The 24,823-nt window shown below is 48.9% G+C and overlaps 1 protein-coding gene across 1 annotated transcript in view; it reads right to left on the minus strand.

Moving 5' to 3' along the window:
* LOC114607764 (unconventional myosin-Ig-like) overlaps positions 1 to 24,823 on the minus strand; it is an 86,504-nt gene that overhangs the window by 4,564 nt on the left and 57,117 nt on the right. The window contains exons 19-21 of the mRNA XM_028751196.2: positions 24,642 to 24,746; positions 23,668 to 23,781; positions 22,501 to 22,655 (exon numbers count right to left, since the gene is read on the minus strand). Of these exons, the coding sequence (XP_028607029.2) occupies positions 22,501 to 22,655; positions 23,668 to 23,781; positions 24,642 to 24,746 (374 nt within the window). The remainder of the gene's footprint in view (positions 1 to 22,500; positions 22,656 to 23,667; positions 23,782 to 24,641; positions 24,747 to 24,823) is intronic.

Below are 24,823 nucleotides of genomic sequence, written 5' to 3' on the forward strand. Positions count from 1 at the left end.
ACTAAGGCCCAGGGGCCTGATCCGGCCCACGGACGGCCCGGGAATCAGCGTGTTTTCACATGAGTAGACTGTGTCCTTTTATTTAAAATGCATCTCTGGGTTATTTGTGGGGCATAGGAATTAGCTCATTTCCCCCCTCAAAATATAGTCCGGTCCCCCACAAGGTCTGAGGGACAGTGGACCGGCCCCCTGCTGAAAAAGTTTGCCGACCCCTGGACTACTTGCTTAAGCATGATGTTGGTACCCAAGAAGGACCAGTCAGCAGATAGACAGTACTGCATAGTGGTTAGAGTCTCTGCCTAGGACCTGGGAGAAGACCAGGGTCCGAATCCACACTCGGCCATGAGGCTCACTGCCTCTCAGCCTAACCAACCTCACAGGGTTGTTGTGGGAATTAAATAGGGGTGGGATGTGTGTGAGAGAACCGTTTTTTCCCACCTTGAGCTCCTTTGGAGAGAAAAGGTGTGATATACATGTAATTTTAAAAATATATTAAAATCCCAAAACGCATCTTGCGGTGGAGAATCCGCTCCCCCACCCTCAGCAGACGGAGCAGATCATTTTAACCCACGTCTAAACCCGTCTCTTCCTGGCCAACCGTTGCCACGGCAACTGGGCACTCAGTGAGAACCATGGCAACTGGGTCCAAATGCTTCTTCCTGCTGTCCAAATATGGCAGCAGGATGTTGGAAGGCGAGGACCTGGAAGTGTCATCCCAAGGCAGGTTGATTATTATTATTATTATTTTAATTTTTTTAAGTACCAGGGTGGACCAACGGCCCTTAATGGTGAGGAACGAAATCGAAAGATGGAAGTGAATTGCCACTTGGTTCAAGATCGGGGAGAAGGAGGAAGCCCAGGGGGCAGCAACAGTCTGGAAGCAAATTCAGAAGCGCTGCAGGATAATTAATAATAATAATAATAATAATAATAATAATAATAATAATAATTCTATTATTTGTACCCTGCCCACTTGCCCCAGCCACTCTGGGTGGCTTCCAACAAATAGAAGAGCATAATAAAACAATCGTAGTTGCAGCGACGCCTCGTCCCAGCCAGACCCCTGCAGAGATTATGCAACCGCCTTATAATTACACAACAATCGTAACTTAAGATGCATTGCAACGCTCAGCGCAGATTCCCAGAAGTTGCCTTTCAGCTGGATCTCCTATTCTCTGTGCACATCCACGGGCAAGCGATTTTGAGTGCTCTAATATCTTATTTTGGAGCAATGTAAGTTGTCCCATTGCACGTAGCAGAATTCGAACCCTGTTCCCTTGAAAACGGAAGCACCTGGTGCTTTCGGGATTCCTAAACGCTTAGCTTTGGAACATCCAGAATGACTTCTCAGCGTTTTCAGCTCATGCCTTCTTCCGAGGGAGCCCAGGAGCCTGTCCTCAGCGGCCCAATCGCCTCCTTGCACTCTGATTGACTCCAAACCATAGCTGTCAAGCGTCCCTTATTTGGCGGGACAGTCCCTTATCCCAGCGCCATGTCCCGCTGCTGTCCCTTATTGATGATTTCCCTTAAATAAGCTACTGAAGGTAATGGGGCCCTTTCTATGTCCAGCTGTGCTTTGTCAACAACAAATTGTTGCTTTTCTTGTGTTGAATATATGCTATATGGTAATTTATGGACCTAATAGGTATCTAAAGCCATTTGCATGCAACAAAATATGTATTTTATCAAAGTAATTGTTGATCCCTTATTTTGGCTGCTGATCCCTTATTTTCGAGGCTGCTGGTCCCTTATTTTCAAATCTGTAAGTTGACAGCTATACTCCACACCATGGCTGAAAAGCTCCCCTTCTGTGATGACTTGAGTGACTCTAGGGCAGGCACAGGCAAACTCGGCCCTCCAGATGTTTTGGGACTACAACTCCCATCATCCCTGTCCACCGGTCCTGCTAGCTAGGGATGATGGGAGTTGTAGTCCCAAAACATCTGGAGGGCCGAGTTTGGGGATGCCTGCTCTAGGGCACTGAAGAGAGGGACCCCGTTGCAGAAGGAATAAAATTACACCACTGGGGAGCAGAGACAGAAGTGTGGTCCAGGCTTTGTTGCACTATAGTGCAAGGCTGTCTCTCCCAGCTGGTGTGGTTTTTTGTGTGTGCTCGTGTGAACATACTTTGCCATTTTTTCATGGACACAATAATTAGCGGTGGATTTATATTGGATCAATCCACACATCATCCCTTTGTCCTTTGATGCTTTCTTTAATGCAACCACTACTATGCTTCAGGGACACGGGTGGCGCTGTGGGTTAAACCACAGAGCCTAGGACTTGCCGATCAGAAGGTCGGCGGTTCGAATCCCCGGTAAACGGCGTTTCCGTGCGCTGCTCTGGCTCGCCAGAAGCGGCTTAGTCATGCTGGCCACATGACCTGGAAGCTGGACGCCGGCTCCCTCGGCCAAGAAAGTGAGATGAGCGCCACAACCCCAGAGTCGGCCACGACTGGACCTAATGGTCAGGGGTTCCTTTACCTTTAAGGTAGTCTCTATGGGAGGATATTGTATTTAATTATGGGGTATCAGAGTTTTTAGGGCGCTAACCAGGCTGGGATAGCTGGCTTGTTGGTTTTTGAATGTCTGGTGTAGATTTTTTCAATTTCGTTGTTCTGTATGGGACAATGACAATATCGTATCGTATCCCCTTCCCTCAGTTTTTTTCTTCTGCTTGATAATATACATTGCCATAAACCTTTGGGCTGGTGGGCTTGCTGAGCGCTGCAGAGAGCGCCCAAGCAGGGAAGTGTACAATAGAGCTCTGTAGGACGTCCCTTTTTTTCTGAGCGAGGGTTTTTGGGTGGGATCGGTGCTTTGATTCATTGAGCCTCCTCGAAGGGGGAGTTCCTTCGAGAGCCGCCTTCTCACCTTACAAAGCAAGTCGCCCCTCTTTTCTCGAGACACACGTCTCGCCATCTGGAAGGCGACCTCTGACAGCCCCCAGACTTGACCTGAGTCTTTAGAGACTGGGTAATCGATTCCCTCCACTCCGCCCTGCGGTGGGCGACGACATCTGTCTTTTGCAATCCTCCCCCTCTTGTGTTTTCAATGGGATGGGTAGCACGAGAGAGAGAGAGAGAGAGAGAGAGAGAGAGAGAGAGAGAGAGAGGAGAGGGAGAGGGAGAGGGAGAGGAGGGTCTCAGAGCATTAAGTGCTCAAGTATAGGTTCACGGATGGAGCCCAAAGCTGTTAAGAGAGGAAGGGGTTAATCTGGGCCAGCCTTCCAAAAGCTACGGCTCTTTGAATGCCAACTCCTGCCAGCACAGGACACCTGTACATGCAAAGAGTTCCTTTCCCACACCACCGACTCATTGCAACCACAAAGTGCCCTCAGGAAGTTACATTATCCTCCACCAGGGCCAGGGCCTTCTCAGTGGTGGCTCCGACCTGGTGGAATGCTCTGTCCCATGAGACCAGGGCCCTGCGGGATTTAACTTCCTTCTGCAACTGAACTTCAAGCAGGGATTTGAACCCTGGTTCAGATTTAGTGCAGTCATCACCTCCAAATCTAAATATGATTTCTATATAGCCGTTGTTGCTACCAGCCACTGACAGCCCACACATTTGTGGCTTAGGGCCCTCGTATTTACGGGACCGCCTTTCCTAGTATGCCCCACAAAGGACCTTAAGGTCCATGAATAACCATAGTTTAGAGGTCCCAGGCCCCAAGGAAGTCAGATTATCCTCCACCAGGGCCAGGGCCTTCTCAGTGATGGCTCCGACCTGGTGGAATGCTCTGTCTCATGAGACAAGGACCCTGCAGGATTTAACTTCCTTCTGCAGGGCCTCTAAGACAGAGCTATTCCACCTGGCTTTCAATTTGAACTTAGCCTGATCTTTTATTCCCCTTCCTTCCCTCCCCCTCCCCTTTTTATGAAGATTACCCGCTCCGGGATCCCACAGCTAATTCTCCCCTGGTCTCCTCGCTGGCCCAAGTAGGACTAATTTAGCCAGCTAGCCCTGGGGATCATCTAATGTTTATTGGATGGATTTCCCCCCTAAACTGGACTGAGGCTGTTTAGGCTTTTCAAGGTCAGCACCAACACTTTGAATTGTGCTCGGAAACGTACTGGGAGCCAATGCAGGTCTTTCAAGACCGGTGTTATGTGGTCTTGGCGGCCACTCCCAGTCTCCATTCTAGCTGCCGCATTCTGGATTAGTTGCAGTTTCCGGGTCACCTTCAAAGGTAGCCCCACATAGAGCGCATTGCAGTAGTCCAAGTGGGAGATAACTAGAGAGTGCACCACTCTGGCGAGGCAGTCCGCGGGCAGGGAGGGTCTCATCCTGCGTACCAGGTGGAGCTGCCCTGGACACAGAACTGACCTGCGCCTCCATGGACAGCTGTGAGTCCAAAATGACTCCCAGGCTGCGCACCTGGTCCTTCAGGGGCACAGTGACCCCATTCAGGACCAGGGAATCCCCCACACCTGCCCGCCTCCTGTCCCCCAAAACAGTTCTTCTGTCTTGTCAGGATTCAACCTCAATCTGTTAGCCACCATCCATCCTCCAACTGCCTCCAGACACTCACACAGGACCTCCACCGCCTTATGTTACTACCTGTCTGCAAGGAGCCACCCGTGTTTTCTCCTCCCTGTCCGAGGAAGCAGGCGTCCTGATAGAGGAACCCAGCAGATCAAGGATCCGCAGGACCCCAGATGCTACTGGGAGCAAGCAGCCCCAGGCAGCTCACATGCCACCGGGGTGAACAAAGGGGCCCTTATGGCAATCCACTGCACTATTCATAGACCTGCGGCTTTGGATGGGAGAACGAAGCTGCCCTCTGCAGCTGCCGCAGAGATACAACACGGCTTCAAGGCTCAGCACCAAGTTTGCCCTGGAGATGGCATGGCTGGTAGCACTGAGGCAAGGAAGAAGGGCTACCCCTATGCTATCCATATAATCAGTTATCAGTAATCAGGATCCTCATAGCAAAGTATTGGAAGACACAAGAACTACCCACTTTGGAAGAATGGCAGACGAAGGTGATAGACTATATGGGACTGGCGGAAATGACTGGCAGAATCCGAGACCAGGGGAAAGAGACAGTGGAAGAAGACTGGAAGAAATTCAAGATATATCTTAAAAATTGTTGTAAAATTGATGAATGTTAAGATGTCAGGGAAATGGGAAATAAAGAATTACAGCTGTAACTAATAAGTTAAGGAAGAAAACTAAAAGAAATGACCTGAATAATTAGATGATGGAAGGGTTGCTGAAAAAATTTGAAATAAGGATGCAGAAAAGGGGTGGTATGGGGAAGTCCAAGAAATAAGGTTTAAGAAAATAAGATGATGAAATTATACATGTTTATATGTTTGTGTGTTTTTGTATTGTGATTTGTTTGTTTTTATTTTATATGTGAAAAACTAATAAAAATTTATTTTTAAAAAATATATATATAATCAGTTATCAGTAATCAATATATTCATATATGCTCACACATAATCAGGGCTTACAGTATTTTATAATCCATTTTGAATCAAAGGGAAGCTGTGCCTTAGCTAACTGCATGCTGCTTGAAACAGCAAAATTAGGAGCCGACCTTTCCCCTACAAACATCCGTGTACCCTGAACAAGGGGAAGACGTGAATCAGAGATTCTGGTACAAAATCCCCTCAGATACAGGCTAAATTAATCCACAGAACAGGAAGAGCAAAACCACAAAATCTCCAAACTCCCGGTCCTGTCATAACTAGGGGAAAGGTTAGACAGAGCGTCACTGCAAGCAACGGAAAGCAGAACTAGAACTCTGTGCTTGACCAGTGCTTGACCAGGAGCTGGTAGCGTGGCAAGAAGCTTGCTAATTGGCTAATTTTCGCTGGCCATATCGTGACTGCCTCACGGTTGTCTCATGATCTATGATTTGCTGTGATCTGCTCAGGTATAAAGACCTCTGGATTTCTGGCAATCGGGGTACCAGTTCCTTTTGGAAGAGATTCCAAACTGGGTCCTTATTGCCTGGCAATAAACTTCACCTTCTAATTCTCCATTGCTGAGTCTGCCTGCTCCTTATTAACGCCAAAAGAGTACCTGCTTACGTTCACGTGCTTCAGCACCAGCCACCAGCAGCCTTGCAGATCTGAGCTTTCCCACCCATGCTTAAAGCAGACGACCTGTTCTACTCGTGATGGTTGCTGCAACATGCCCTGCAACCGTCCCGATTTCCCCAGGGCATCCTTGAATTACAGAAGAACGTCCCAGCTTCCCATAGGATCCTGGAATGTCCCGCCAACCGCCAAGCTTGGGGAGGAATATGAGCTGGCAGCCAGCGGTTGCTTGCGGTGGTGCAAGGCTCTCGTGCAAGTCTTGCGCGACTTTCGGCATCGTGGCCCCACGCGAGGCAGCCGACTCGCACAACAGCATGGCGCCCATAGACATGGGTCCCGATTTTCTTCAGTGGAATGTTGGAGAGTATGCTGTAATTATGTTATTTCGTTCATTAATAAGCAGCATAAACCAAAGATAAAAGTAAAGGTAAAGGGACCCCTGACCATTAGGTCCAGTCGGAGACGACTCTGGAGTTTTGGCGCTCATCTCGCTTTATTGGCCAAGGGAGCCGGCGTGCAGCTTCCGGGTCATGTGGCCAGCATGACTAAGGCGCTTCTGGCAAAACCAGAGCAGTGCACGGAAACGCCATTTACCTTCCCGTCAGAGCGGTACCTATTTATCTACTTGCACTTCGTGCTTTCGAACTGCTAGGTGGGCAGGAGCAGGGACCGAGCAACGGGAGCTCACCCCGTCGTGGGGATTCGAACCGCCGACCTTCTGATCGGCAAGTCCTAGGCTCTGTGGTTTAACCCACAGCACCACCTGCGTCCCTTTAAACCAAAGATAAAAGGACATAAATAAATACAGTTGCGGCAGATTGGAAGCAACTTAAGGTTGGGCATTTTCCTTGAGCTTGTTGTTCCAAAATATTGCCCAAAAATGCCCATTTTCCCATAAGCGCGTTAGGCTGGTTGATATGAATTATTTTGCAATAAGTTAGCTTAGTGGTAGTAACAGTGCACCAAATTTTCTCAATCTATTCAGATATAGTAGGAGATATGCTTCCTCATACCAATTATTAGCTGGTATAATCTTGATAGAAGTTAAAAGTTGGAACATATTTCTTGTTAGGCTATTTCTTGGAACCTAAAATATTTCTGCTTGGTTGTCTAAAAAAAAGACGTTATTCCAGAAAGTAATCACTTCAATTGTTCTATTGCTGTTTTATTAGGGATTTGGCTTTTGGCATTTCCTTCTTTCTCAGCTAGGCTCACCACCCAGTGAGCTAAGCAGGAATTCGAACCCTGCTCTCCCAAGGCATAGTCCAGCACTCTAACCACTGCACAGCACTGTCTCTGTCATGTATCATTGCAGCTGTTTTCATTGTACCCTTATGAGCCCTCTTCAAAATTTCGATGCAGAAAGGTGGGACAGAAATATTCTGAAGGGATACGCGGTAAAACCAATCCGCATTCCAGAGGCCTTCCGTCTGCAACCCGCCAGGGCAGTGAGAGAATTGCATCAGGTCTGCCCACATCCCCGGATTACACCTGCAGGTTTTTGGTCTGCGCCAACAGCAAACCCTCAGATGAATCAGTTGCAATGACTTGGCAGTCCCTTGTGACTTTGATCCTCTAGCAGCTTTGAGGATCAAACTGGGCTTGCCAAGTCATCGCCACCTCCCGCTGCTTGATGTACAGAACGCAGCCTGTTTGATGTCTGGGAAACTCTTCGCTCCAAAGCCGCTGTCCACCCGCAGATGATAAAAAACTCCAAGTGCTCCTGCGCCCTGCTGTTTCCTCGGAGCATCTTGGGAAATAAAAACCTCTGCGTGCGGAACAGACGCATCTGGCCTTGAGTGAACACTCACGTAAATGTGTGGAGGGTGTTTTGTTGTTGTTGTCGTTTAGTCATTTAGTCGTGTCCGACTCTTCGTGACCCCCTGGACCAGAGCACGCCAGGCACCTCTGTCCTCCACTACCTCCTGCAGTTTGGTCAAACTCATGCTGGTAGCTTTGAGAACACTGTCCCACCATCTCGTCCTCTGTCGTCCCCTTCTCCTTGTGCCCTCCATCTTTCCCAGCATCAGGGTCTTTTCCAGGGAGTCTTCTCTTCTCATGAGGTGGCCAAAGTCTTGGAGCCTCAGCTTCAGGATCTGTCCTTCCAGTGAGCACTCAGGGCTGATTTCCTTAAGAATGGATGCGTTTGATCTTCTTGCAGTCCATGGGACTCTCAAGAGTCTTCTCCAGCACCATAATTCAAAAGCATCAATTCTTCAGCGATCAGCCTTCTTTATGGAGGGTGTTTACAGTTTGCCATCTCACATGCCACAGATAGTAATAGTAATTTATTATTTGTACCCCGCCCATCTGGCTGGGTTTCCCCAGCCACTCTGGGCGGCTTCCAACAAGGACTGAAAATACCGTATTTTTTGCTCTATAAGACACACTCCTAAAAAGTAAGGGGAAATGTGTGTGTGCCTTATGGAGCGAATGCAGGCTGCGCAGCTATCCCAGAAGCCAGAACAGCAAGGGGGATTGCTGCTTTCGCTGCGCAGTGAACCCTCTTGTTGTTCTGGCTTCTGAGATTCAGAATATTTTTTTCCTTGTTTTTCCCCTCCAAAAACTAGGTGCGTCTTGTGGTTTGGTGCGTCTTATAGAGTGAAAAATACAGTCCATTAAAATGTCACACATTAAAGACTTCCCTGAACAGGGCTGCCTTCAGACGTCTTCTAAAAGTCAGATAGTTGTTTATTTCCTTGACATCTGATAGGAGGGCGTTCCACAGGGCGGGCGCCACCACTGAGAAGGCCCTCTGCCTGGTTCCCTGTAGCTTCGCTTCTCACAGTGAGGGAACCGCCAGAAGGCCCTTGGTGCTGGACCTCAGTGTCCGGGCTGAACGATGGGGGTGGAGACGCTCCTTCAGGTATACTGGACCGAGGCCGTTTAGGGCTTTCAAGGTCAACACCAACACTTTGAATTGTGCTCGGAAATAAAAACCTCTGCGTGCGGAACGGACGCATCTGGCCTTGAGTGCACACTCACGTAAATGCGTGGAGGGTGTTTACAGCTTGCCATCTCACATGCCACAGAGAGGAACGTAAGAAGGCCAGCGCATCGTGCCAGTGGCCAGTTCTCACAGTGACTAACCTGCAGGCAAGATCTGAACATCTCCATGTATGCCACTTTGAGCTCCTTGGGGGGGGGGGGAGGCCTGATATAAATGCAATCAAATAAATAAAACGCACTGGTCAGGACCCCAATGCAGCTTCAGTGCTTGTGAGAGCTCCCTCCCTCCTCTTTCTCTCCCTCTCTCCTCTTGCTGCACCCTCCCTCACCTCGACACCTTCTTTCTTTTTCTTCACCTCTCTCTTTCTTTCTCTTTCTGCTTCCTTCCAGGCTCTCTGCTTAATCTCAGCTGTTAATGAGCTTTCTGGCAGTTCCCTAGCAACCGTGTCCCAGGCATCTGCAAAGTGGGGCAATCAAGTTTCATCCTCTGGCTTTAGAGAGGAAAAGAGGGTGTCGCCGACTTTGCGGGTGACCCAAAACCGCAAAGGAGCTGCGAAAGCTTACGAGGGCAGGATTCGAATTCTAACTGCGCCCCCAGAACACCGGGCAGCAAAACGAAAGCAGGTGTTAAGAACTGGGGAGTTAAAAACACAAAGAGCCCTGGAGATCAAGCCAAAGGCCTACCCAGTGGCCAACGAGACGCAAGGAGGACAACAGCCCACTTGAGGTTCCCATGCTGCCTCTGAGTGGTGACAGAATGGAGCAACCATGACTAGCAGCCACTGATAGCCTTTTCTTCCATGGATTTCCCCTTTTAAACCCATTCGGTTTACTGCCTCCTGTGGCAGGGAGTTCCATAGTCTAACTGCGCGAAAAATGACTTTCTTTTCTCTGTCATGTCCAATAGTCAACTTCAGGGGATGTTCACACGTTCCAGCTTTGAGGAAGAGGGAGAAAAGCTTAGCCGTCTTCAAATATCACATGGGAGATGGAGAAAGCTTGTTTCCTCTGCTCCAGAGGGTAGGACCCAGGGCCGTCTTTACTTGGGGTGCAAGGGGTGCTGGGCACCCGGGTTCCGAATTCTGGGGGGCGCCAGGCGCCCACCGCTCAAGCCTCCTAAGCTCTTAACTACAGTGGATGCTTGGGTTACGAACGTGATCCGTGCAGGAGGCATGTTCGCAACCCGCAGTGCTGCGTCTGCGCATGTGCAGGTTGCGATTCGGTGCTTCTGCGCATGCACAAAGCACAATTTAGCGCTTCTGCGCATCCGCCGAAACCCGGAAGTAACCCATTCCGGTACTTCCGGGTTTCAGCATGTCTGTAACCCGACAAAATGCAACCTGAAGCGTCTGTAACCCGAGGTATGACTGTATCTACCTGTTATGAAATAATAAATAATTTTGGTCAAGCTAGAAAAACAAAATACATATATATACGTAGGTAATACTGAAATGGATTTCCTTAAGAATGGATAAGGAAATCCATTTCAGTATTACCTATGTATATATGTCTTTTGTTTCCATTCTGAAGGAAATCAGCCCTGAGTGCTCACTGGAAGGACAGATCCTGAAGCTGAGGCTCCAAGACTTTGGCCACCTCAGGAGAAGAGAAGACTCCCTGCAGAAGACCCTGATGTTGGGAAAGATGGAGGGCAGAAGGAGAAGGGGACGGAAGAGGACAAGATGGCTGGACAGTGTTCTCGAAGCTACCAGAATGAGTTTGACCAAACTGCGGGAGGCAGTGGAAGACAGGAGTGCCTGGCATGCTCTGGTCCAGGGGGTCATGAAGAGTCGGACACAACTAAACAACAACAACAATACTGAAATGTTTGCCTACTGTTTCACTAAAGGACTTTCGACAATGTGTGCTCATTTACCAAAGATGCGCCGCATTAGCAGCAACGCTTGCCATTCACAACGGCAGCGCTTGTCAGACTCAACGAGTATAATTTTATTGTAAATAAATGAGCAAATAAAAAACTTGTTTCTTTTTCCTCCCTTATTTCGTAAACAAGAGATAAGGCATAAGCGTGGTGTCTGACATAAGCACTGAGTGGATTTTTGCACCTCGGCGGCGCATATGCTAAAGACAGCCCTGGTAGGTCCCCAATCGATGGATTCAAAGTAGATTCCTGAATAATAATTAAGAATAATTTTCGGTACAAAGGACGAACAGGTCAATGATACACCGGGCAAGGGATCTGGGGCATAATATCCAGATGGCAGATTGGGGAAAGTTATGGAAAACAGACCTGAAGTTCACGGCATGTTGATATTTTGGAAGAGAATTATATGAAAATGATGTACCGGTGGTATCTGACTCCTACAAACTTGGCAAAAATGTATAGGACAAGTAAAAAAAACCTGCTGGAAATGTAAAGAAAAAGAAAGTACCCTTTTTCATACGTGGTGGACCTGTAAGGTGGTAAAAGCCTTCTGGGAGATGACATATAATGAAATGAAAGAAATGTTTTGAAAATTTTTGTTTTAAAAAACCAGAAGCTTTTTTATTAGGAATTACAGGTATAGACATTCCAAAGGTCCAGAAAAGACTTTTTATGTATGGAACAACAGCCGCACGGATGCTACTAACCCAGAGATGGAAAGAAGAGACAGCCCTGACCAGAGAGGAGTGGCAAACCAAACTGATGAACTATGGCAAAGCTGACTGGAAAACTCCGGAACCAAGAGGACAAAAACTTTATAGAAGAATGGGGAAAAAATTATCAGTTATTGAAGAGATCACTGTAAGTAGATGGAAACATTGGCAGGATTTTGATTTCGCGTGTCGTGTAACAATTACCACAGACAATACGGATTGACGTAAAAGTTTGAGTTTGGAAGAAGATGCAGTTTTAAATATTTAAATCGGGACTCCGGGGAAGGGGTGGAGGGACGTCCTGAGATTCCGATAAATCTCTGTACAGTGATACCTCGGGTTACATACGCTTCAGGTTACAGGCTCCGCTAACCCAGAAATAGAACCTCGGGTTAAGAACTTTGCTTCAGGATGAGAACAGAAATCGTGCGGTGGTAGAGGGAGGACCCATTAACTAAAGTGGTACCTCAGGTTAAGAAGAGTTGCATTTGGATTTTTATAACTTTGTATTAGAAAAATCAAATAAAAATGTTTTGTTTTTTTTAAAAAAAGAATAATTTTCTGACAGTAAGACCTGCTTGGTTGCGGAGCAGACTGCCTCAGAAGGCTATGGGCTCTTCTTCCTTGGAGGTTTCTAAGCAAAGGTTGGGTAGCCACCTGTCAGTGGTTGTGATTCCTGCATTGCCAGGGTTGGACTAGATGTCCTTTGGTGTCCCTTCTATGTCAACGATTCTCTGTGTGCTGCTGTAACCCGCCCTTGCCCCTTATGGCGAAGGAATCTTATAAGTAAAAAATAATACATGGGCACGAGTTTTGTGCCCCACAGATGGGGGCAATTCCCTCCTTGACAGCAGCACCTTCATTTTGTCAGGACACGTTTCCCTGCTGTCAAATCTTAAAAAGTGCAAATTAAAGACTCCGCTAACAGGTGATCGCATTCCGGAGAGCTGTCGCTTCGCGTCTCGCACTTGGAAACGGCGCAAAACAGCATCGCAGGGGGAAGTGCGACACGTCCAGCCTCCTCGCACAAATTTCATGCGGCTTGCGCTAATTATGCACTATTTATTTCCATCCATAATTAAAAATACACACAGGAGCTTCTGGCCTTACAGATAAAGAGGCTGCTCTACCATGTGCCAAAGTGTGATGTCCACTTCTTCTGGGGACCTGCCACTATCTCTGGAGGCCTTCTGTCGACACGAACAGGAGCTCAGCTCGGGGAAAGGCAGATCTCGGACATGCAGTTCATCAGTTTTGTGGAATTAATTAAGCTAAATAGTTTTGATTGGATTTTGAATAAGCATGCAATTAATTGCTACTGTTTTGAATATTATTGTGTTGCTATCTTCCATAGTGGGGACGCGGGTGGCACTGTGGGTTAAACCACAGAGCCTAGGACTTGCCGATCAGGTCGGCGGTTCGAATCCCCGCGACGGGGTGAGCTCCCATTTCTCGGTCCTAGCAGTTCAAAAGCACGTCAAAGTGCAAGTAGATCAATAGGTACCGCTCTGGTGGGAAGGTAAACGGCATTTCCGTGCACTGCTCTGGTTCGCCAGAAGCGGCTTAGTCATGCTGGCCACATGACCCATAAGCTGTACGCCGGCTCCCTCGGCCAATAAAGCAAGATGAGCGCCGCAACCCCAGAGTCGTCCACGACTGGACCTAATGGTCAGTGGTCCCTTTACCTTTAACGCTTCCTGTGGGGTGTGAGTGGTGCTGTGGGTTAAACCACAGAGCCTAGGACTTGCCGATCAGAAGGTCAGCGGTTCGAATCCCTGCGACAGGGTGAGCTCCTGTTGCTTGGTCCCTGCTCCTGCCAACCTATCAGTTCGAAAGCACGTTAAAGTGCAAGTAGATAAATAGGTACCACTCTGGCGGGAAGGTAAATGGCGTTTCCGTGCGCTGCTCTGGTTCGCCAGAAGCGGCTTAGTCATGCTGGCCACATGACCTGGAAGCTGTACGCCAGCTCCTTCGGCCAATAAAGCAAGATGAGCGCTGCAACCCCAGAGTCGATCACGACTGGACCTAATGGTCAGAGGTCCCTTTACCTTTATCTTCCATAGTGAGTCATGCAAGCCACTGTTCTGAATAAGGCTTTTTATAGTGAGCACTAGGGATGAGTTTGTGGAACCAAAGGGCAGTGGGCCGAAAAGGTTTGGGAACCATAGGAGTTGACAAGACCGACCAGTGGTCTGACTTGTTATAACGCAACATCCTATGTATGTTGGTCAGGACTTTGCTATTCAGTGCCAGCGAGTGTCCATCAACGGTGTCTCCGAAAATTTTTACACATCACTTGGGAAGACAGGCGAACTAATGCCAGTGTACTGGAAGAAGCAAAGATCACCGGTGTCAAAGCGATGATTCTTCAACATCAACTTCGTTGGACTGGTCATGTTGTGCGGACGCCTGATGATCGTCTTCCAAAGCAACTACTCTATTCCCAACTTAAAAATGGAAAGCGTCATGCTGGTGGTCAACAGAAGAGGTTTAAAGATTCTCTCAAGGCAAATCTTAAAAGATGTAGTATAAACACCGACAACTGGGAAACACTGGCCTGCGAGCGCTCCAGTTGGAGAACAGCCTTTACCAAAGGTGTAATGGGCTTTGAAGACACTCGAACTCAGGACGCAAGGGAGAAACGTGCTAAGAGGAAGGCACGCTTGGCAAATCCACACCGTGATCAACTCCCGCCCGGAAACCAATGTCCCCACTGTGGAAGGACGTGTGGATCCAGAACTGGCCTCCACAGTCACTTACGGACTCATTGTTAAAACCGTGTTTATGGAAGACAATCTTACTCGGCCACAAGAGATCACCAAAGAAGAAAAATAAGAAGATTCAGTACCATGGCCAGCTCCTCCTCCAAAGACCTTGGTTTTTTTCCCTTTGGGAAGGGTGGCTGGAGATCACGGACTTCAGATCCATGAAGCATAGAATTGTAGAAATGTAGAGCTGGCAGGGACCTCAAGGGACAACGATAAACTTCTGCAATGCAGGAGCTACAGCTACAGAATCCCTGACAGATGGCTGTCTAACCTCTTCTGAGAAGCCTTCGATGAAGGAGAGTCCACCTATGACAGGGGTAGGCAAACTAAGGCCCAGGGGCCGGACACGGCCCAATCACCTTCTCAATCCAGCCTGCGGATGTTCTGGGAATCAGTGAGTTTTTACATGAGTAGAATGTGTCCTTTGATTTAAAATGCATCTCTGGGTTATTTGTGGGGCATAGGAATTCATTCATTTCTCCCCAAAAAATATAGTCCGGCCCCCCACAAGGTCTGAGGGATGGTGGACTGGCCCACAGCTGACCCCTGACCTATGAAGCACATCCTATTCCTTAAATCTCCATGCGAAGGGCTAAAGCAGATCTTTCCAAGCTTTCCATGTTGGTGATGCACTTTTATTTATTTATCATTTCACGACACAGTCATTCGTTTTTATTAGCAAACCAGAGGCTAAACTAACCCCTTTCCTTTTTAAAACACACACACATGTATTTCTTAGTTTACAAAAACACATTCGTTGTCTCTTTTTTCAAGCTGCGTTTTCTACAGATCAGTTTCATTTGTTGTGAGACATGAGTGTTGCCTAGAGAGTGAGGTTAGAGAGAAAAGAGAGGGAGGGGCGAATGGTGAGTGGGGTGGGGTCAGGTGGCAATACTTCTTTTACTCAGTGTCAGAGGCGAAGCAACCTGCTGTGATGGCCTGGGACTCGGGCTCGGACTCCCCCATGTCAAACTAACCCTTTTCCACCCCCAGGAGGAGCACGAGGGGACACACTTGCACACTGCCGCCGGCACACACGTCACGACACAGTTTGGAACGTTCTGGGCTAAAGGCTTTAACACGGAGAGAGAGATCAGCTCAGGCATGTCTGGCAAAGAACTGCTGTTGTCTTCCGACGGAAGAAGAATGACAGACAAAATTAATAGGCTACGCAGAATTAGATAAAATGACAGGAAGGATTCGAAGCCTGCGGGACCAGAGATTCACAGAAGATTGGAAGAAATATACGAATTATTTGAAGAGCAACTGTAATCGACAAATTACGCGAGTAGGACTACAAGAAGTTTTGTAAGGAGACATGTATGGAACATTGCAATGTAGAGAAAGAATAGAGATATTAGTCATGAGATTCAAATGTAACAGTGGAAGTAAGAAATGTATATTAAGTGAGTAGACTGGAAAATTTTCAGATGTGATTGACGGAAGTAAAAAAAAAATGGTATAAGATATGAAAGTATGTTTAATTATTGTTGAAAATGATATGTTGAAAAGCTAATAAAAATTTATATAAAAGAAAGAACTGCTGTTGTTATGATTCATAAGAATGGAGGGGAAAGCAAGCTTCGAGGGAACAAACGGATCGAGATGGTTAGAAAAGGGCCACAGTTCAGTGGTAGGGAAGAGGTACCGTATTTTTCGCTCGATAAGGCGCACTGGACCATAAGGCACACCTAGTTTTTAGGGGGGGAAATCAATAAAAAAAAATCTTATTTCCCCCCCCCCCCAGCCCCAAAGAGCAAAGAAGCCAAGACAGCGAGCGGGATGGATGCCACTCGCTGTCTTGGCTTCGTTTTTAGCTGCGGAACAGAACAGGTCCGGGAGCGGTGGCAAGGTTGCGAAGCCTTTCGAACGCAGCGCGAGTTCCCGCTGCGCTCCAAAAGATTCAGGCGGCTATCCCTGAACCCCCGAGAGCGAGAGGGGTGGGTGCGCACTGACGCCTCTTGCTCTCCAGGCTTCAGCGAAAGCAATGCCTTATGAGGAACGGCTAAGGGAGCTGGGCATGTTTAGCCTGGAGAAGAAGAGGTTAAGGGGTGATATGATAGCCATGTTCAAATATATAAAAGGATGTCACATAGAGGAGGGAGAAAGGTTGTTTTCTGCTGCTCCAGAGAAGCGGACACAGAGCAATGGATCCAAACTACAAGAAAGAAGATTCCACCTGCTGTTCGACAGTGGAATTTGCTGCCAAGGAGTGTGGTGGAGTCTCCTTCTTTGGAGGTCTTTAAGCAGAGGCTTGACAACCATATGTCAGGAGTGCTCTGATGGTGTTTCCTGCTTGGCAGGGGGTTGGACTCGATGGCCCTTGTGGTCTATTCCAACTCTATGATTCTATGATTCAATGCGTAGCCTCCGGAGCACGGAGGGAGTGCTCCCTCTGCGCTTTGGAGGCTTTGCTTTGCTATCGCTGAAGCCAAGGAGCCTGCATTCGCTCCATAGGACGCACACACATTTCCCCTTCATTTTTGGAGGGGGGAAAGTGCGTCCTATAGAGCGAAAATGCGGTGTATAAACAAGATGCCGCGCTTTCAAATCTGCTGTGCACACCCACATCAGAACACAAGAGGAGCAGGCTAGTTCAGGCCAAAGGCGGTCCATCAAGTCTAGCCTTCTCACAGTGGCCAAGCAGGATTCGAACGCAAGAGCCCTCTCCTCTCCTGCGTTTTCCCGCAACTGGTGTCTCAGAAGCGTTACTGCCTTTGGATGTTGGAGACCAAGCCAGAAATCCACCGGTAATCCAGCCCAGCCCTGACAGCTGCCTTGCAGTCCATCACTCCCAGCCTGCCAGCGCTGTGCAGTAATTTCTCGCAATCCCCTTTGTGAAGCTCCGGGGAGACGCACAGCAAACAGTCCAACCCCCCCCCTTCCTTCCTTCCAGCCCTCCCTCCCCTTTCGCCACCGCTCCTTTCTTCTCCTGCACCTGGTCAGTGTCCCGGCGCGTGCCTGCAGCTGCCGCAACAGATGGCAATGGCTCGACCCTGGAAGGACGGGGGGTTTCCCAGAGAAGGATCCCATCTGTCACCTGCTAGGTCGGCGAAGGACCCAGGCTTGCATTCACCCGGCTTCCCTTCCCCTCTCTCTGCCAATACGGGTGGTTGCTTATTGGAGTTCTTCGCGGTTACAAATCACGCTGCTCCAGGCCCCTGAAAAGTCCTCAAAATCATGGAATCGTAGAGGAGCCCACAAGGGTTGTTGTTCTTGTTGTTATTTTCCCCACCTGGGGATTGAACCCAAGACCCTGAGATTAAGATGTCCGTGTTCTACTGAGTCCAAAGGGGCTACCAGCGTCATGCAGCTCAACCCTCTGCAATGCAGGAATCCAGCCCGGGCGCTGAGGTCCAGCTCCGAGGGCCTTCTGGAGGTTCCCTCCCTGCGAGAAATGAGGTTACAGGGAACCAGACAGAGAGCCTTCTCGGTGGTGGCACCCGCCCTGTGGAACACCCTCTCCTCAGATGTCAAGGCAATAAACAACTATTTTTCAGTGGTACCTGGGGTTAAGTAGTTAATTCGTCCGGAGGTCCGTTCTTAACCTGGAACTGTTCTTAACCTGAAGCACCACTTTAGCTAATGGGGCCTCCCGCTGCCGCCGCGCGATTTCTGTTCTCATCCTGAAGCAAAGTTCTTAACCTGAAGAACTATTTCTGGGTTAGCGGAGCCTGTAACCTGAAGCGTATGTAACCTGAGGTACCACTATATTTTACTTATAAAAGACAACTGAAGGAGGCCCTGTTTAGGGAAATTTTTAATGTCTGACGCTGCATTGTTTTTAATATTCGGTTGGAAGCCACCCAGAGTGGCTGGGTAAACCTAGTCAGATTGGCGGGCTATAAATAATAAATTTATTATTATTATTATTATTATTATTATTATTATTATTACTTTGTCCCACGTGGGGATTGAACCCATGACCCTGAGATTAAGAGGTTCATGTTCTACTGAGTTCAAAGGGGCTACCAGGGTCATCCAGCCCAACCTTCTGCAATGCAGGAATCTTTCGCCAAACGACCCTGAGATCATAGAATCATAGAATCATAGAGTTGGAAGAGACCACAAGGGCCATCGAGTCCAACCCCCTGCCAAGCAGGAAACACCATCAGAGCACTCCTGACATATGGTTGTCAAGCCTCTGCTTAAAGACCTCCAAAGAAGGAGACTCCACCACACTCCTGGGCAGCAAATTCCACTGTCGAACAGCTCTTACTGTCAGGAAGTTCTTCCTAATGTTTAGGTGGAATCTTCTTTCTTGTAGTTTGGATCCATTGCTCCATGTCCGCTTCTCTGGAGCAGCAAAAAACAACCTTTCTCCCTCCTCTATGTGACATCCTTTTATATATTTGAACATGGCTATCATATCACCCCTTAACCTCCTCTTCTCCAGGCTAAACATGCCCAGCTCCCTTAGCCGTTCCTCATAAGGCATCGTTTCCAGGCCTTTGACCATTTTGGTTGCCCTCCTCTGGACACGTTCCAGTTTGTCAGTGTCCTTCTTAAACTGTGGTGCCCAGAACTGGACACAGTACTCCAGGTGAGGTCTGACCAGAGCAGATTAAGAGGTTCATGCTCTACTGAAATGAAGCTCAGCCCTAAAGGTGAGGGGGCAGAGCACACAGATGGGCCCAGGTGCAACCTCAGCACCTGAGAATGTCCCCTTCACCTAAAATCCATGGAGAGCTGCTGCCGTCCAGTGTAGCAGTACTGAGATAGATGGTAATAAGGCAGCACCACTTATTTGGGGAAGGGCTGTGGCTCAGGGGCAGAACATCTGTTTCCCCCACTGTTTTTACAAGGCAGGGACGTGGGTGGCGCTGTGGGTTAAACCACAGAGCCTAGGACTTGCCGATCAGAAGGTTGGCGGTTCGAATCCCCGCGACGGGGTGAGCTCCCGTTGCTCGGTCCCTGCTCCTGCCAACCTAGCAGTTTGAAAGCTCACCAAAAAGTGCAAGTAAATAAATAGGTACCGCTCCGGTGGGAAGGTAAACGGCGTTTCCGTGCGCTGCTCTGGTTCGCCAGAAGCGGCTTAGTCATGCTGGCCACATGACCTGTACAGCTGTACGCCGGCTCCCTCGGCAAGTAAAGCGAGATGAGCGCCGCAACCCCAGAGTCGGCCACGACCGGACCTAATGGTCAGGGGTCCCTTTACCTTTAAGCATTCTGTTGCCCTCCAACTTTCTCATTATTATTTTTTTTGTCTCCATTACCACAGTTTTCGCTCTATAAGACGCACCAGACCACAAGACGCAGCTAGTTTTTGGAGGAGGAAAACAAGAAAAAAAATATTCTGAACCTGAGAAGCCAGAACAGCAAGAGGGATCGCTGCGCAGCGAAAGCAGCGATCCCTCTTGCTGTTCTGGCTTCTGGGATAGCTGCGCAGCCTGCATTCGCTCCATAAGACGCACACACATTTCCCCTTACTTTTTAGGAGGGGAAAAGTGAGTCTTATAGAGCGAAAATTACTGTACTTCATTAATGTGCATACCCCAAAAGCGAAGTCATTGTGCCAGGCATATTTCTGGAGTGCTCAGAAGCAGTGGCGTAGCGTGGGTTGTCAGCACCTGGGGCAAGACAAGTAATTTGCACCCCTGTCAGGTAGGGGCAGAGAGCTGCGAGTGCGAGCGCGCCCCCCCAGATGTTGCGCCCGATGCGCCCGGCCCCCCTGCACCTCCCACGCTACGCCACTGCTCAGAAGCCTGCTCTCGGACCCTCGTTCGGGAATCGATGTGCGAGCCCAGAGAAGGGGCTCTGGGTGTGTGCCAGGATCAGCCCCACTGCCACTCCTAATCCCAGCTCAGACTCCTGAGCCTCCTCCATCTTCAGATCTGCATTAGGGTGCCCCGAGGGTCACTGGGTCAAGAGCGGCTCTCTCTAATCCCACTGCCGACGGGGAGGGGGGCCTATCTATCGAGGGCACGGGATCGTGGTTCGTCCCACAGACAGCTGGAGGGTGAAAGAGACCCACACATCTTTTGTACGCCACAACTGCAGCAAGAATTTTGTTAGCCAAATATTGGAAACCACAAGAAATACCAACAGTGGAGGAATGGCAGATGTAGATGATGGACTTTTCGGAGCTGGCTGACCTGACCAGAAGAGTCCGCGAATAGAAAGAGGAGGAGCACCAAGAAGAATGGAAGAAATTTAAGGATTATTTAGTAAAATATTCTAAGATAATATAAGTAGCACTATTTGTGAGTACCAAATTGGCTTAGGAATTAAACATTTCGAATTGCATAATACTATGGATAGAAGTGAATATGATAAGAAAGGTAGATGTTAATTGACGAAGTTAATTTCATTGGAAATTAGTCTTGGGAAACTGCTACAATGAGTCATAAGGAGACTCAGCCAGAGGGATTTGAGGAAGGCATCTGTCCAGGGGTTCAGGGAGAGAGGCACAGATGAGGGAGGAGACTGAGAGCGAGGGGGAAGAATCCAGGAACGAGGAGGAGGAGGAGGACAATGACTTGAGGGCTTCCATGAGTCTCTCAAGTGAATCGGAGGATTCCCCAAAGGGGGCGCCCCTGGTCAGGCGAAGGGGAGCCACAGGGGGGACTCGTCAGGAGCAGGGGAGCAGCAGGGAAACCCCGAGTGGGAGTGGGAGATCGGGGCCGGCTTCCCAGCCGGAACGGAGTGAAAAGGGTGGAGTTCCCAGTGTGACACACGGAGCAGAGCAGGAAGCAGAGAGGGGAAGGAGATCGGGGCAAGACGTCCTGCCGGAAGGGGCGGAGAGTAGTACCGAGAGCAGTGTAACTGTCAAGAGGAAGGTCAGGGGTAGCGAACGCGCGCCAAGTTCAAATGTGGAGGCGCGCGGAAATGCGGAGAGCCCGGAGGAGGAGCCTGGTCCCAAAGCACGGAGGAGGGGGGAGCAGGCGTCTGGGGACTCAGCGTCAGGGGAAAGCAGGAGGGAAGGAACCCAGGGGGGCAGAAAGACCCTGCGGAAAAGGAAGGACAGGAAGAGGTGGACTAGCACAAGCCTCTTAAACTGGTGTAGAGGCGGGACTGATTCAGAGGGGACTTCAGCGATCTAAGCGTAACAGACGTGGGGCTACGCGCCTCGGCTGTGGAGCAAACAATGTACTTCAATAAAGACTTTGGTAAATAAAGTGGACTTGGCGTTGGTCTCTTGTGAGCTGGGACCTGAGGCGGCCCTGACAACATCTAACAATGGTAACAAAAATGGGATTATAATAGATAGGATTAATGTTTGTATGTTTGTTTTTTATATTGTAATGTTTTTTTTCTTTTTTGTTGTTTATGTTTTTTATAAGAACAAACTTCTGAGAAGTAGAGGCATGCATGTCTCTGGTCCACTGTGCTTCATTAAGTCCATGGTCAACGCAGCCGTCTACCGGGAGATTTTGGAGCACTTCATGCTTCCTTCCACAGATGGGCTTTATGGGGATGCTGACTTCATTTTCCAGCAGGACTTTGGCACCTGCCCACACTGCCAAAAGTACCAAAACCTGGTTCAATGCCCATGGGATTACTGTGCTTGATTGGCCAGCAAACTCGCCTGACCTGAACCCCATAGAGAATCTATGGGGCATTGCCAAGAGAAAGATGAGAGACATGAGACCGAGCAATGCAGAAGAGCTGAAGGCTGCTATTGAAGCATCCTGGTCTTCCATAACACCTCAGCAGTGCCACAGGCTGATAGCATCCATGCCACGCCACATTGAGGCAGTAATCGATGCAAAAGGGGCCCAAACCAAGCACTGTGTACATATGCATGCTTCTACTTCTCAGAGGTCCAATATTGCTTTATTTGCAGTCCTTGTTTTGCCGGTTTCATTTAATATTCTAATTTTCTGAGATTGTTAATTTGGGGTTTTCATCAGCTGTACCATGCCATGATCATCACAATGATAACAAATCAAGGCTTGACATATCTCGCTTTGCATGTCATGAGTCTATCTCATATATTTGTTTCACCTTTTAAGTTGAATTGCTGAAATAAATGAACTTTTCCACGATATTCTAATTTTCCGAATTTCAGCTGTACAGTTCCCAGGATTGTACTTTCAGCAGAAGGTGATGCGACCGCAGCTGTATTCTGACTCGGTGCTGCAATCAATCAACACCATTTTATTTATTTATTTTGCTTTAAAAGCCACCCACCTTCTGAAGTGCTCCACCATCACGCCGACCAACTCCCCAACCCGGCAGTCGTTTTCCGGCTGCATTTTGTGGAGGCAGACCACCAGGCCGTCGTGGTTCTGGGTGTGGAAGACGACCAGCTGATCCACGCCGCTGGTCACGCTCATCCCGGTCACCTGTCGAGAGGGAGAAATCGCAAAAAGGTTTCAGCGCCCCCCCTCCAAGTGGAAACTAAGGCGGCCAAGGCAAAGACGAAACAAGGTCTAAAATTAACAACCAAACAGGTACCAGAGAGACCATTGCAAGTCTGGCCAGCTGGATTGATGAGGGCCGTGTCAAAAGACCGGAATATTGCCTCTTCAACCTCTGAATTTATTATATATACCCCGCCCATCTGGCTGAGTTTCCCCAGCCACTCTGGGCAGCTCCCAACAGAATATTAAAAGCACAATAGAACATCAGACATGAACAACTTCCCTAAACTGGGCTGCCTTCGGATGTCTTCTAAAAGTCAGATAGTTGTTTATTTCCTTGACATCTGATGGGAGGGCGTTCCGCAGGGTGGGCGCCACTACCGAGAAGGCCAGTTCACACCGTTCAAAGTTGGAGTTAACTCTGTTAGTAAAAACACGATCTCCATAGACTTCGCCAGGCCTAATGAGCACAGCAACTCATTCTCGGTGGACTTACACCATGTCTGTTTACACTCCAGCACAGCTTGCTGGGAACTTCCATTTGTGTGTATAGCTTTTGCTAATGCCGCTTGCTTGGACACAAAGGGGAGAAGACATGTTTTTCCTCTTGTCCTAATGTGCGCTGAATAAACTGCTTGTGAATATGCTTTACACAGCCTCTCCCTGCCACTTCTGTTGTGCGTTTACTCTGCTGAGTTGCGTACCCAGATTCTGAAGCTCTGGGTTGCAGATTCATGCTGCACCAAGGACTGGAGTTTGATTGGCATGTCGGCCGGTAGGCTGGAGCCAGCTGGGGGGCTTGCCAATTGCCCCCGATTCCTTAGCAGCATCCCAACAGATTGGACCATCTTATAAAAATCCACCGCTGATGGCATGTTGCAGAAGATGTTTGCAGAAACAGCAGCAACCTGTGCAGCGTTACCACCTTAACTACCATGAAAGCTGCCCGCCACACCTCCTCCCGGAGCCCGTTGCCAGGAGAGGTCCCTCTTACCATGCTCAGAGGAATCGATTTCATCACTTTGTACTGTTTCCTTGGTTCCAACTTGTATAGGTGCTGGTCTGTGATGAGGATGGCTCTGTCTGTGCTCTTGTTACAGCGGTTGATCTGCAAGGAGAGAACATCATCAGTAATGATACACTGGGCAAGAGTACTCACATGACCCAGAAGCTGTACTCCGGCTCCCTCGGCCAATAAAGCGAGATGAGCACTGCAACCCCAGAGTCAGCCACAACTGGACCTAATGGTCAGGGGTCCCTTTACCTTTAGCACCTTAAAAAGGTAAAGGGACCCCTGACGGTTAGGTCCAGTTGCGGACGACTCTAGGGTTACGATGCTCATCTCGCTTTCAGGCCGAGGGAGCCGGCGTTTGTCCGCAGACAGTTTTTCCGGGTCATGTGGCCAGCATGACTAAGCCGCTTCTGGTGAAACCAGAGCAGCGCACGGAAACGCCGTTTACCTTTCCGCCGGAGTGGTACCTATTTATCTACTTGCACTCCGACGTGCTTTTGAACTGCTAGGTTGGCAGGAGCTGGAACAGAGCAATGGGAGCTCACCCCGCCGCGGGAATTCAAACCACCGACCTTCTGATCGGCAAGATCAAGAGGCTCAGTGGTTTGGACCACAGCTCCAACTAAGTTTGTTCTGGGCATAAGCTTTCGTGTGCATGCACACTTCTTCAGATACACGGGAGCTTATATCCAGAACAAACGTAGTTGGTCTCTAAGGTGCTACTAGACAATTTTTTAAATTTATTTTGACAGTGTCGGACCAACACGGCTACCTACCTGAATCTAGAATCTAGGTTTATCGTTCCCGAGGCTCCCCTCCAAGATCTCTGTTTCCAGGGCCCCCCGGGGAGAGGAAATTGCTCTCAACCCAATTTAGCTCAGCGGTGGATTTGATGTTCTGCGTTGGGTCAGGAGGGAGCGACAGAGGAGCAGCCTCTGCTTCTGCCAGCTGCTCACCTTGCGGACGTGGCACGAGAACAGCACGGAACGGAAGTGCACCTTCTCCTTCAGGGCTGACACCCGTTTGGCAAACTGGTCAGCCATCGCAGGGTTTTCCACCACCTGGAAGAGTTAAATAGAGATCGTGAGCTGGGTGGCCTGAGTAGGGCATAGAAGGGCACAAATTATTGTTTCCCCCC

Source organism: Podarcis muralis, chromosome 12 (genome assembly GCF_964188315.1).
Source record: "Podarcis muralis chromosome 12, rPodMur119.hap1.1, whole genome shotgun sequence".
Lineage (NCBI taxonomy): Eukaryota > Metazoa > Chordata > Lepidosauria > Squamata > Lacertidae > Podarcis > Podarcis muralis.